Raw genomic sequence first — 13,099 nt, 5'->3', positions numbered from 1 at the left:
ATGTATTTGGATTACTCTTTCGTAACTGTTTCGGATGTACTTTTTTGAACATTTATATTATAACTAGAGAGACCTTAAATTATTGTGGGTAAAACAAAATCAAATTTGGACTTTTTGAAAGGGACTAACAATAGAAATTGAGTTAAATTACGTTTTTCGGTTACTTAACCTTACTGGTACATTTGAAATAACTGTTTTAAAACGATTATTTTCATAAATGTAGTTTTTCTAATGCCCATATATTGCATGTTTGTTTAAAAATAGCCTTTTTATTTTATAAAATGCATTTAAGTTAAATGTACTTTGCACCATTAGTTAAGTATATTAGAACATAATAGTCCAAATCATCGTTAAATGTCTTTTTGACCCACTTAGAAAAAAAATGTAATTTTTTAAAACTGTAAACACCAAAATGAAGCTATGTAAATATTTACGCAAAAATCACCAACAACCATTTGTCCAAATTTGACCCAAATATCTTAAATAACCCTTTTTTGGCATCCAACTAACCCCATTTTTGAATCAAAAATAAGCTACCATACTTTAATTGTCTTTTAATTTCAGCATTTTGCGCCTTTAAGGCAAATGCAAAGTGAGTAGTTTTCCCGAACATCCCATTCTGATATCTGTCATATATATTTATAAATAGCCTACTATACACCCCCCCCCCCTTCCCCTCCCATCCATGCACTTGTACAAGCTCTTACATCACAAACCTCCTGAAATTCTCAGTGGCGTTGATGTCATTCTGGAGTCCCTCTGCTCCACGTTTTTGCACGACAGGTAGTAAAATTTACGGCCGGCTTTTGGCCGCCCGCCACGGCACGCAAGAAGCGTGTCTGCTTTTTTTGTGTGAAGGGGGCAGGCAGGCTTGCTTATCTGCTGCACTCACAATGAGAAATGTGCCTTGGGCGGCTGCTACCGTGCGACGGCAAGTCGGGGGGGATTCCCAATGTGACACTTTGGCCTACTATTTCGTAGTACTGTCCTGTTTTGGCCCAAAAATGGCGTCTGTGATCAAACCTTTAGGATAACATGCTTGGTTTAACATCTTGCGCGAATATTTTGGAGCTAAATGAAATGTTAGCCAAATTGTTAAGTATTTTTATACTAAATAAGTACTTGGTAATATAGTGTTTGTGTATGATGGTGGTCAATTTATGTGAAGGCCCATCTGTGTCATGTGATGAGGTGATTATACTTTTTATAGGATTTTCTTTAGAGTCGTGAAGGCCGTTGGAGATAAACCGCAATGTGTACCATGATGGAAATGAGTTTGACATATGGGAGACTTTTTGTTGCTTAAACTGTTCGGATTTTGCAGATGTATTGAAGTGTAGATACTCGTATTTCAGATGATTGCAGTAATCAACATTTTGAGATAGTTTGGTTGGAGGGAACACAACATTTAGGTTGTTGATGTATTTGGGTTAAAGTTATGGTGGATGTTTTTTATCCAATAGTTTTAAATGTTAATGTTTTTTGAAAACTTTTTTTGCAGTTTGGTTAAAAAAGGGGTAAGTAACACTTGGAGTATTTTGACCTAAAAAATGCAATTGTTAGTTGGAAATTGTACCAAGTTTAAAAGATAACTTGTTTTTTTTAACAAAAGGGGGACCAACAACCACTTAGGTTGTTTTGACCAAAAAGTTGAATTACCTTATTTGTCCATCTCCCTGTCAAAACCATCTAAAGGTAAGTTTAAAAAGTATCCTTTCTCTAAATGTACTGAAATTTTGGTGATTCAACTTATTGGGTTTAAATAATGCAATGTTGTGTATACCTTTCAAAACAATACTTCCCTTTTTTTACAGCAAATTTTTGAACACATTGACACTTTAGAGACACTTTGGGTTCAAATGTAACCAACTACCAGTTGAACTAGTTTTATTTTGACCCATACAGATTCCATTTGGAGGATTGAAGGTAAAAAATAGTCAATAGATCCATAATTTTTCAAACTATTGACCCACTTCTTTTTTAAGTGCACCACCCAAGACAATTCAAGCACTGCCATTGGCTATACATATCCAATCCATTTCTTTTTGGGTATGAGTGATAATTTGGACCCATTTGAACATGTCTGCCAACTTCCCCAGTCCATACAGATTGGCCAACACAGTTAAAAACTTGTCAGGGCGCTCTTATCTGCCATGCACGTGGTGGTCTTATACTCCATCCTGATTACTAACTGACGTCCTTCTCTCGACAGCGGAGAGCTGCCCCGGAGACAAGAGCCCCCCCGGCTCGGCGGCCTCCAAACGAGCCCGGACAGCTTACACCAGCGCCCAGCTGGTAGAGTTAGAGAAGGAGTTCCACTTCAACCGCTACCTTTGCCGCCCCCGTCGCGTGGAGATGGCCAACTTGCTGAACCTGACGGAAAGACAGATCAAAATCTGGTTCCAAAACCGACGAATGAAGTACAAGAAGGACCAGAAAGGCGCGGGGATGATGCCATCCCCCGGCGGCCAATCGCCACGTAGTCCGGCGGGCCCCCCCTCGGCCGGAGGCTACCTCACCTCTATGCATTCTCTGGTTAACGGCGTCCCCTACGAGTCCCAGTCGCCCAACTCGTACGCCAAAGCCCTCCCCAACGCTTACGGCATGGCGCCGTCCTACCAGGCGCCCTTGGGCAACGCCCACAAGAGGTACCCCGACTCTGCTACCCCAGAGTACGACACACACGCCCTGCAGGGTGGTGGCAACTACATGCAGGGTAGCCCGGTGGCGTACGTCGGCGGGGGTTACGCCGAAGCGGCGCCCAACTCCGGGGCGTCCCTTTTTGGCCTGGGCCCCCTTTCCCACCCGCCCCCTAACATGGACTACAACGGAGCAATCAGCATGGGCAACGGTCAGCACCATGGCGGTGGTTGCGAGGCCCCCCCCACTTATACGGACCTCACGCCGCAATACTCTCAGGGAAGAATCCAGGAGGCGCCCAAACTGACTCATCTGTAGCGATGTGAGGAGGGCGCAGCCCACCATTATACACCCACCCACCTATCCACCCCCCGGCCCCCCCATCCCCTATACGTCCGTATCACTCCGCCCATTGTCTGGCGGCCACCTCCGGACCGCATCACCCTCTTTCCTTTGTGTGCCTCCACACTGCGTCGAGCTTCTCTTCTTTTTTTTCTTCCTTCTTTTTAGTTTGATGGCGTGTGACGTAGCGTTAGCATAAATAATCTTTTTCTCTTTTTATATCTATATATTTTTTTGCTCCAATAAGACATTTACCCCCCCCCCCACCCCCCACAACCAGGCTCGAAGAGGGCCTATTTAATCGATTTTTTTGAAATGTTTTTCAAATTCAAAAAACAGGGTATTATTATGTAAACATGCTAGTCGTTTTTTTGTTTTTTTTATGTGAACTTATTTATCCGCATTTGAAGTTAATTTTTTTAATGCACTTTGTTGCACTTGTGAAAGAATCCGATGCATTTGTCAAAATAAGGGTAACAAGCTATTGTAGCCCTTAGCTTGTCTAGTTCTATTTGGACTTTCTGATGTTATTTATTTTTTTGTTTTAGTTTTAACACAAAAAAAATGGCCTTGGTATTATTTGACAGCTTTTGCGAGAAGAAGCTATAGGTGAGTTTTAAGCGTCCCTCTATTTTCAATCTGCTCTATTTCCACCCTTTTTTCTTAGATTGAATATTTACTTCAATTTTTTTTTTTTATATTCGCAGGATGTAAACTCAATCAGTCGACGCAATAAGGGTGGAAAAAAGCATAAGGCGAGTTTCCTTTAGTGAACACAATTTAAACACACGACGAACAATTTCATAAACATTCCATGCTGCTCCAGTTCGAAATCAATAAAACCATTGAATTACGTACCGAGCATATTTGTTTTAATTCAAATTAGCTTCAGAATGCAACTCGTTAATTTAGAACTAGGAAAAACGCCTATGTCAAATTTACCCCTAAATACCCTGTAAATGATTATCTACAAAAAAATGGTCATTTTCAATAAGAAAAGGTAAAATATTTGCCTTGTTTATATCCTCGTATCTGCGATGAGATGTGAAGCAAATCCTGGGGTGGCCTTCTTGTTTCTCCCTTCCTGCGTGGGCACATCCATAATCATAAAAATGTCAGCCCCTGCAAATAGACAACAAGCCAAATGAGAAATCGTTTAAAAAACGAACATTTTTTTCCCCCCAACATGCTCCGACTCGCCTAATGTGCTCTCATTCTGCTCCTGTAAAAAAAAAATGCTTTTAAAATACCCAAGCAGTATAAGAAAAATACACTCTAAAAGCAACATTAATTTTTGGTCGATTTGTTAAAAAAAATAACAACCAATTTTTTAGCCCCTTAAAAAATATCAATTCTCCATCACTCCCCAAACAAAAAACAATAAAATCCCCCTACTCTAAAAAAATACAATTCCCTAATATCCTTAACCCTAAAATATAAACATATACACGATAAATCCAACAAAAAAAACTAGTGCACGACATATGGTTAGCAGGGAAAAGGTAGAACAATGTCTTGTCAAAAACATGTCAAATCTGGACTTTAGCATCGCGGCTGCTCACCACCAGCAATTTAAACCCTACAAAAAATACATTTAACACATATATATTCCCATCCGTGGGAAAGTTACTTTAAAATCCCTTTTTTCTGACTTGTATAGGCACGGCGAAAGAAAAGAAAAAATCCCCCATCCAAACAAATACTCACCCACACCTTTTCCACACAAAGGCTTCCTGCAAAACTCCCAATGGCCATCTTCTTTTAACACTCACCCCCTAAAAAAATAAAAAATAAACAACAATAATATTAAAACAAACCATTTTTTTCCAGATATTTCTCAAGATAACACTTAAGGTAGGTATACCTCTGCTTACTTACCCAGTGTTGCGTTCAAGTGTCTTTCCCCGCTCAGGAAACATGTTGTTCGGTTTCTAATCTATCTTCTCTCCCTCCCTCCAGCGACAGGGCCGAACGAAGCTGAAAGAAAAAATGCTTTCCAATGTGAGCGAGCAGTGTTTGTGGCCGTTTCCTGGCTGCATTTGATGCGGGGGAGAGTTAGAAGCCTTAAATGTGTTGTGAGGGCACCGAGCTGTCAGACCTTTTGGCGAGTAAGATTGATCGCGCACAGGCTTCCAGCACTCTTTGTTTGGTGTATAAGCAACAAAACTGCGGAGAGAGCCATCTCGTTTCTTCCTCTCTCTTTAGTACTCACTATTTGTCTTTGGATAGGAAAAAATCTACCACGTCGTGTTTAAAAAAAGCTCAAATGTGGCTTTCGCACTTTGCACGGCCGTAAAAAAAAAGAAGCCAAGTCACAGCAGGGGTGCTTCGAAAGCAAATATTCGTTTACGCTGCCGATTTTTTGGCTTTTTTTGGAGGGGGTTTTATAGGCCTGTCGAGGCGTTTATACGCCATCGTGAAAATTGAGCTTTAAAACACTGAGTTGGCTAGGATTGATCACCTTCAAAGTGGATACGGCATGGCTAACTTGGACAAGTCTTTAAATGGCAGTTCGTGGGTTACGCGTGACGTGGGCGCCCACGCGCGCGTGCACGAGGGCGTGGGGTGGGGGGCGTTCTCGCTTGACACCCTCCAACAATACCAGAAAGAGGAGTGCACGAATCTTGCCTGTCTGTAATATCGGGGCTGTTCTTGAAAAGAAGCTTTTTTTCTTCTTCTTTTTAGTCTAGCCGGGGGGCTCTTGAGTAAGGTGAGGGGGCGAGAAAGAGAGGAAAGGAGAAGGAGGATGGAAATCAAAGTAGGCCAGAGTAGCGGACTTTTTTGCATCCGTCGGGCGCATGGCTTCTTTTGATTAAAGCCCAAATTGTCATTGGGCAGAAGCAATCATGTGACAGGCAACTCGCTCCACTTTGCAGCTTGTCTTCATGAATTCAATAGTTTGATAGTAGCTGGGTCCCTGCACGGCCATAATCGCTGATGTAGGAAGAGTCAGGCTTTTTCCTATGTGTATATGTGTGTGTATGTGTGTGCGCATACGTGTACGCGTGCGTGTGCACGAGTGAGTGGGGTGTTTTTTTTTTCTTCCTCCGGACTAATTTTCGTCTCGTCGACAAATAAGGCGCGCAAAGTTTCCCCGGCTCGCAGGGAGAGGAGATGAATTACGAATTCGAGCGAGAGAGCGGATTTATCAATAGTCAGCCGTCGCTTGCTGAGTGCCTGACATCTTTCCCCCCTGTCGCTGATTCATTTCAAAGTTCATCAATCAAGAGCTCGACACTGATTCCTCCTCCCTTCGAGCAGACTATCCCCAGCCTGAGCCTAAACCCGGGCAGCCATCCACGCCACGGCCGCCCGAGACATAGCCCCGACGGATGCAGCCCACTACCCACCGCTTCTCTACCCCCGGAGTACCCGTGGATGCGGGAGAAGAAAGCCTCCAAGCGGAACCACCTGCCCAGCTCCTCCAGCACCACCACCAACGCCGCCACTGCCGCTACCGTCACCGCTACAGCCGCCGCTAACAATGGCCCCGTCTGCAGCTTTTCTCCTAAAGGTAAAGAGAAGCCATGTTTTATTCTCCGCACTCAAAAAAAACGTGCTAAAAAAAAAAAGTTTGCCTCGATTTACGCTTTGATTTATTCCCCCTCGTCCTGCATGACAGTAATGAAGAGTGATGGCGTAGCATTCATTAAAAAAAGTCGGCACTTCTTCGTGTTTACTTTGACTGTCGCGAGACGATTTACGCACTGATTTTTATGTCGAAATCTTCGTAATCTAACTCTTTATGTTCTCCCACCCCTTCCTCCGTGTAGACTCGCCCGAAGTGGCCGAAAACGGAGGCGTCAACGGCGGCTCGCGGCGCCTCCGCACGGCCTATACTAACACTCAGCTACTGGAGCTGGAGAAGGAATTCCACTTCAACAAGTATCTATGCCGGCCCCGGAGGGTGGAAATCGCGGCTCTACTCGACTTGACAGAACGCCAAGTTAAAGTGTGGTTCCAGAACCGGCGAATGAAGCACAAGCGACAGACACAGTGCAAGGACAACCAGCACGGGGAGGCCGGCAAACTCGGGCCCGGCAGCGAGGACGACGACGAGGGAGCCGGCTATGAGCTGGATCGCGAGCGGGAGAGGGATCGTGAGCCGGATCCGGAGCGGGATGCCTTCTCCTTTCAGGACAACAATGGCTCGCAGGTCCACAATGGCGGGCCGGCCGGCTTCGGTGGCGGCAGCAATGAGAAAAATGTGAAACATTTTCTTCCTACTGTGGCGGCCTGTGCGGCAACAATAGGCCCCGGCTCGGCGGCATCCGTGCCGGACAATGGCCACAGTCCTCCGAGCCTGGATGTTTCTCTACACGATTTCCAGGGTTTTTCGTCGGATTCCTGCGGCCAGCTGCAGCTTTCCGACGCCGCCTCGCCCAGTTTATCCGAGTCCTTGGACAGCCCCGCGGACATTTGCGCCGACACTTTTTACTTTTTCTCCGAATCCCTGACTACAATCGACCTGCAGAATCTCAACTATTAACGCTAATCAATCCTCGGCTATTTCTCCCCCAGCTTCATTCACATTTTATGTACGTTCGGCACACGTTTTTTTTTTATTTTAATTTTATTTTTGCGGGACGTTAAGCAGGATTGTAACTATAGAACGAATTGATTTTTTTTCGTGTGTGTGTGTGTGTGAACATTACAATCGCCCGTGTGTGTGTGTGTGTGTGAAGAATTCGACGTCCTTTTTATTTTTGTATAGCTTCCAACGTCTTGACTATTTTTGTTAGAATACAATTATCTTGCTACAATCTTCTTTGGATTTGCACTCCTTTTCTATTTACCGAGCTATTATTGAGATTTACTTAATTCGACTATAGGAAATTAAACAACCATGCAAATTGTACAACAGGTTGCTAATGAATATAAATGGTTAGAGAGCCCCCTCCCCTTTTTTAATGAACGCCTTCTATATTAACCTTAAATGTATTTTTAGCCATTTAATTTTAATGTTATTTTCTATGCTTTCTAGCAGGGCTTCTTGACACGGTGCAAGCAAACATGCAAGTCTTGCTTCGCCTCGCATGTTTGCCTCCAGGAGCTCATAAATCACCACCCTGGCATGAATGGGACGGACATTAAAGAGAGCAATTGTGACTTAATGTTCCCGAATACAAGGCCACTTCCATTTTGCCGAACCCCCCCTGCACCCCCCACCTCGATATCTGGCTTGAGAGTGTCTCCACGCGTTGGGTAATGATTCATTTTTATGGGCAGCCTGTTTAAACAGGCAAACAAACCTCCGATTCGAAACACGTCCTTCCTTGACGGATGAATTGTGAGGGCTTCTTTTATTATCTTTACGATTATTTAGCAGGATTATTTGCTTTTAGTCGTCAGGGGGTGCTAGGAGGGGGGTTATTTCGACGCTGGATTCGATAGGATGATTATGAATAGCTTTGCTCTATTGCTTTTACACTCGAGTTGACTTATGGGAATCGTTAGGCTCGATATCAGGATGGGACTTTGGGCGTCAAATCAACAGCCACTAGTTGCGTGGATCGATTTAATCATCTGAAGATGATAAAAATCGTTGCCTTAGTGGTGACAAAAATGGGGGGATGTAGCAGAGTGGGGTTGTGAGCAAATCATTCCGAGACAACGCGTCTATTCTGGGCTTCTAGGTGGACACAAAGAGTGGAGGACTGCCTGGCTAACGCTCGCTCGAATGTGTGGGCGTCAGAATGCAGAATGGCGCCCACGCATGCGCAGCAGATGCTGGTCGAAGGGGGGAAGGGGAGAGAGAGAAAGAGAGAGAGTGCCACTGACCGCCATTGCTCACTTGGAATCTTGTCGTCACTCTTGTCGCAGAGAAACGTCCAATCATTTTGTTCTTGCAGCGATTAGACGTCCGTAGTCGGCCATGACAGTTCAACCTGAGAAGGAATTGCAGATTACTCAGTTTTTATATTCGTCATGTCTGGTTTAACAAACATTTGGTTGTTTGTTTGATCCATGTTGACAAGGTATAAGTATTTTGGTAGTCCATTTTGGACCAAATTGTGATTAAAAGCATTGAATTTTGTATTCTTTCAGATGGAGCTTTATAGACGTCGAATCCATTTTGTTTGCAAAGGTTGATGGCGCTGGGCGTCCAATCTTGTCAAATGGATTGGATGTCTGGAGTTGTCAGTGGCAAGAATGAGTTAAGGTAATGATGATAAATAAGAATAATTCTTTGTTAATTCATTGTTGAGTTGAGATAGAATGATTGATGCCACCTTCCCACTCAAACTGGATTGTACGTCTATCCTCGTCAATGGCAGCCAATGAGTTAAGGTAATGACAACAAACACAAATAAGTCATTGTTACTTCACTTTTGAGTTATGATAGAATGATTGATCCCACCCTCCCACTGAAACAGGATTGGACGTCTATCCTCGTCAATGGCAGCCAATGAGGTAAAGTAACACCCACACACAAAACATGTCTTTTTACTTATTTTTTGGGTTACCAACATCGAAAATGAAGTAAAATATATTCTCTATCATTAAACAAAAATGAAAGCAACAAAATGGATTTCAATAGAACATTCTGGAACATTTATAGATATAATGGCTCACAGTTTAGCAATTATTTTCTAACCCTATCACTTTGAGTTTAAGTTAAAAAAGACACTTTGAAAAATAGTTGGATTATTTCAATGTCACACTATAACTTGAGTTACTTTAACATTGTGAATAGACTCCATTGACTCCTATTAGCATAATGCAATGTTGCATATATCCTTAAACTTCGTATAGTACGAACGTTATTCAAACCTACTTCTAGTTTTTCATTATATACACGATTACATCAGCACATATGTCATTATTTGTGGAATTTACATAGTCATTTTTCTTTTTTTTCAGCAATGGATTGTGGTTGCAGTTCCACATTAGACCACTATGAGCGCTAACTCCCTTTGAATTTCTTTAGACCCCTCCCCTCTCCACCTCCTCCCCCTTCTCCCTCCTCGGTAAAGAGGTTGCCCTCCAGTATGCTCCCACTTACTCCCTCTTCCCACGCCAGCCCCATCTCGTCAAACCTTCATTTATTTCCCCCAACAGCTTGATTTGATGAACTTTTCAACAGACCCTCGCCGCAGGCTACGCATTATCACATCATTTGATCACCACATAATGAATACATACAGGGTGTATAAGTGAAGTCGAAGATGACCCTGAGCAGAAAACAAATTTATAATATCACCTTCTATTAGTAACTGGCCATTTCGTTCCCCTTCCAGCAATTCACTAAAGAGCGCGTGCGACGCTAACGTAAGAAGAAAAAAAAGCACATTATCCTCCATCGGTTTCTACCAGGGGGTCAATGGAGCGAAACAATTGGCCCTTGTTCCCCACTGTGACAATATTTGCCAAGTAAATCCCGAGCAGTGTTAAAGCGTGACACATTTGCCATTAGAATGGCACACTGATAGCCTCCAGCAAGTTACAAAAAACAACTTCTTATAACCATTACGCCCTAAAAAACGCAGTTAAATGTGATAATGTACCTGAGCCCTTGGAAATTGGACCATCAACGCCGCCATCCGACCTCCCGGTGCGTGGCAGCCCGACCGCCGTCCGCCAGCGAATGCTGGCCGGACGACCGGTCGTTCCCTGGCCCGCCCGCCCGGTCGGTCGATGACGCGCGTCACCTTGATCGACGAGCGTCTGGAATTTCAATAGGTACTCAAACAGCGATCTGTCAGCGACTGAGGGGATAAGCTCAAGTGTCTGACTGGCTGACCCCTGTTCACGTGACCAGCACCGTTCCTCCTCTCGAGGTGTCCAAAGGTAAAATGTTGGCACGGTCACTCAGGGTAAGAGAGGCGCTCCCCGGCCGCCCCGCAGCGCAATCACACGCTCCCGAAGATGCCACAATGAGCGGCACTTTCTTTGACTACTCGGTCATGAGTGGCGAGGGGGGCTCGTGCTCGGTCAGAGCCTTCCACCCGGATCACGGGATTACAACTTTCCAGTCGTGCGGTGCCGAAGTGGCCAACAGGACTTCCCCGGACGACGCCCCCCACCAGCCGCAGGCGAGCTCGTATCAGCCCCCCGCGGCTGCGGGCAACTTGCAGGGTCTCGCTTACGGCTCGGGCTACGGTGCGCAAACTTTTTGCACTTCTTACAACCATTACGCCCTGAACCAGGAAGTAGACGCCGCCGCTGCGGGGTTCCCCCTGGTCTACTCGGGGAACCTTTCCGCCTCGGTGGTGCAGGCGCACCATCGACAAGGTTACAGCGCGTCTGCACAGCTGGCTCATTTGCAGTACGGCCACCCTGCCTACGGGGGCGGCCACGAGCAGGGCACCCCCTTCCCGGGGTGCTCGAACCCTCTGTCCCCTCTGCATGCGGCTCACCTTGAGGGCTGCTGCTCCCCCCTGTCTGAGGGGGGTTCCAATGCACAGACCTTCGACTGGATGAAAGTCAAGAGGAATCCACCCAAAACAGGTCTGTCTAATCGTCAGCCACTAAGTGGCATTACTAATGTATCAAATACTCTTGCTTCCAGGTTCTATAGCACAGGTATGTATGTACGTGACATATATCGTATATATGTATGTGTATATATGGATATATCCATGTGTATATATGTATATATCTGTGTATATATGTATATATCTATGTGTACATATGTATATATCTGTATATATGTGTATATATATATATATACATATGTATATATCTGTGTATATATGTATATGTGCATATATATATCTGTATTTATGTATATATATATATATATGTATATATATGTATATATTTATGTGTGTATATATATGTATATATGTGTATATATATATATATATATATATATATATATATGTATGTATATGTATGTACGTATATATATATATGTATATATATGTATGTTTGTACAACACATTAGAAGTTTAGCATACAGGCAACAATTTATCAACATTTCATAGATATTGAAGTACAAATTATTAGTTTCAATACTAAATAAAGCTTGGTTATTTTTTTAAGCATAAAATAACCCAAGGGCGCAAATTTTGAGACAGAAGCAAAACTAGCCATTGATCCTATTACCGAGAAACCACTTTGGTATTTTCATGACCAACAATAACACCAACAGCCAAAATTATAAAGCTCCCGACATGTATTATGTCAACAACAGGCCAACATGTAAAGGTGCACATTTTTCCATACGAAGTATAAAATGTAAACAATAAGTGAACAGCTAAAAAGCACAATTGTTGAAATCTAAAAGTGAACAATTTCTTTTCTTCTAGGCCGTTCCGGCGAATATGGCTACGGCAGTCCTCCCAACACAGTGCGAACCAACTTCACCACCAAACAACTAACGGAGCTGGAGAAGGAATTTCACTTCAACAAATATCTGACGCGAGCACGCCGCGTGGAGATCGCCGCCACTTTGCAACTGAACGAGACGCAGGTGAAAATCTGGTTCCAGAACCGCAGGATGAAGCAAAAAAAGCGAGAAAAGGAAGGCTTGCTCCCTGTCAAGGCAACGACCTCCGACCCCGGGAAACGTCCGCCGGATAAATCAGACGACGCGACATCCGAGGGCTCCCTCTCGGCTCCTTCGACGCCGTCGCCGCCTTCTTCCAACGGCGCCGACGCCTACTAAACTCCCACTACGCCAAATTGACATTATGGAGGGACTTGTGCACTTTTTGGACATGGACGCAAAATTCTGCTTTTCTATTGTGCGTTGTTGTCTTAATCCAGAAAATGTGCAGTACAAAGTGGACCCCCGTTTATTCATGGATTTGCCCACCCCCGATATTTTTTTTGGAATTCCTTTACATTTAATATCACTTAAAAAAAGTGAGCCGCAAAAAGTCTTTTGATTAAGACTTATTTACCATTTTATTAAGTTTAAAAAAATAATTTTAATTCCTCCATAAGAGAAAATGATCCAAATAATTGCATTTTTTTTGGCCTGTAGTCCAAATCCATATGATAAATAGGGGTCCACTTCTTTTAGTTAAAACTTTGCCAAAGTTGTGTTCCAAAGCCAAACAATCCTAATCAACATTTTAGTGTGAAAGTTGAATTGCATGGTGAGGTCAAGTGTTATTGCTGAGTTTTATCAGTTGAACCTGGCACGTGATTCCGGGTTTTTTGTGTT

The 13,099-nt window shown here is 43.7% G+C and overlaps 3 protein-coding genes and 1 long non-coding RNA gene across 9 annotated transcripts in view; 3 read left to right on the top strand and 1 right to left on the bottom strand.

The window, feature by feature from the left end:
* The window catches only part of hoxa3a (homeobox A3a), a 25,038-nt gene extending 21,202 nt beyond the window's left edge, over positions 1–3,836 (top strand). For 4 of the 5 annotated variants that reach the window (XM_077742776.1, XM_077742778.1, XM_077742777.1 and 1 more), the window contains one exon: positions 2,213–3,836. In XM_077742776.1, coding sequence (XP_077598902.1) covers positions 2,213–2,958 — 746 coding nt within the window. In that variant the 3' untranslated portion in view covers positions 2,959–3,836. The remainder of the gene's footprint in view (positions 1–2,212) is intronic. The other variant, XR_013330231.1, reaches the window with a different exon arrangement.
* LOC144214453 (uncharacterized) lies at positions 2,016–10,774 on the bottom strand. Of its 2 annotated transcripts, none has more exons than XR_013330233.1 (7): positions 10,491–10,774; positions 8,777–8,870; positions 6,333–6,490; positions 4,861–4,959; positions 4,690–4,757; positions 3,996–4,104; positions 2,016–2,373 (listed from the first exon to the last, which is right to left on the bottom strand). It is a non-coding gene; the product is annotated as an uncharacterized LOC144214453 (long non-coding RNA). The 2 variants fall into 2 exon arrangements; XR_013330232.1 differs by having other exon boundaries at positions 8,764–8,870; positions 10,491–10,772.
* On the top strand, positions 4,878–7,957 carry hoxa2b (homeobox A2b). Its single transcript, XM_077742779.1, has 2 exons — positions 4,878–6,496; positions 6,756–7,957. The coding sequence occupies exons 1-2, from the start codon at positions 6,097–6,099 to the stop codon at positions 7,469–7,471; spliced, it is 1,116 nt and encodes a 371-aa protein (XP_077598905.1). The 5' UTR covers positions 4,878–6,096; the 3' UTR covers positions 7,472–7,957.
* On the top strand, positions 8,164–13,099 carry hoxa1a (homeobox A1a). The gene is made up of 5 exons (XM_077742780.1): positions 8,164–8,960; positions 9,031–9,273; positions 9,360–9,396; positions 9,847–11,433; positions 12,237–13,099. Exons 4-5 carry the CDS (start codon positions 10,779–10,781, stop codon positions 12,593–12,595), a joined length of 1,014 nt encoding a protein of 337 aa, XP_077598906.1. The 5' UTR covers positions 8,164–8,960; positions 9,031–9,273; positions 9,360–9,396; positions 9,847–10,778; the 3' UTR covers positions 12,596–13,099.

The sequence above is a fragment of the Stigmatopora nigra genome, chromosome 21, assembly GCF_051989575.1.
Source record: "Stigmatopora nigra isolate UIUO_SnigA chromosome 21, RoL_Snig_1.1, whole genome shotgun sequence".
Classification (NCBI taxonomy): Eukaryota; Metazoa; Chordata; class Actinopteri; order Syngnathiformes; family Syngnathidae; genus Stigmatopora; species Stigmatopora nigra.
This window is presented reverse-complemented; position numbering and strand designations above follow the sequence as displayed.

Bases quoted from the DNA above. Each gene is read 5' to 3' on its own strand.
- hoxa2b (XM_077742779.1), top strand. From the start codon at position 6,097: ATGAATTACGAATTCGAGCGAGAGAGCGGATTTATCAATAGTCAGCCG. The intron at 6,497-6,755 runs GTAAAGAGAAGC...TCCTCCGTGTAG, and splicing joins CTGCAGCTTTTCTCCTAAAG to ACTCGCCCGAAGTGGCCGAA.
- hoxa1a (XM_077742780.1), top strand. From the start codon at position 10,779: ATGTTGGCACGGTCACTCAGGGTAAGAGAGGCGCTCCCCGGCCGCCCC. The intron at 11,434-12,236 runs GTCTGTCTAATC...CTTTTCTTCTAG, and splicing joins GAGGAATCCACCCAAAACAG to GCCGTTCCGGCGAATATGGC.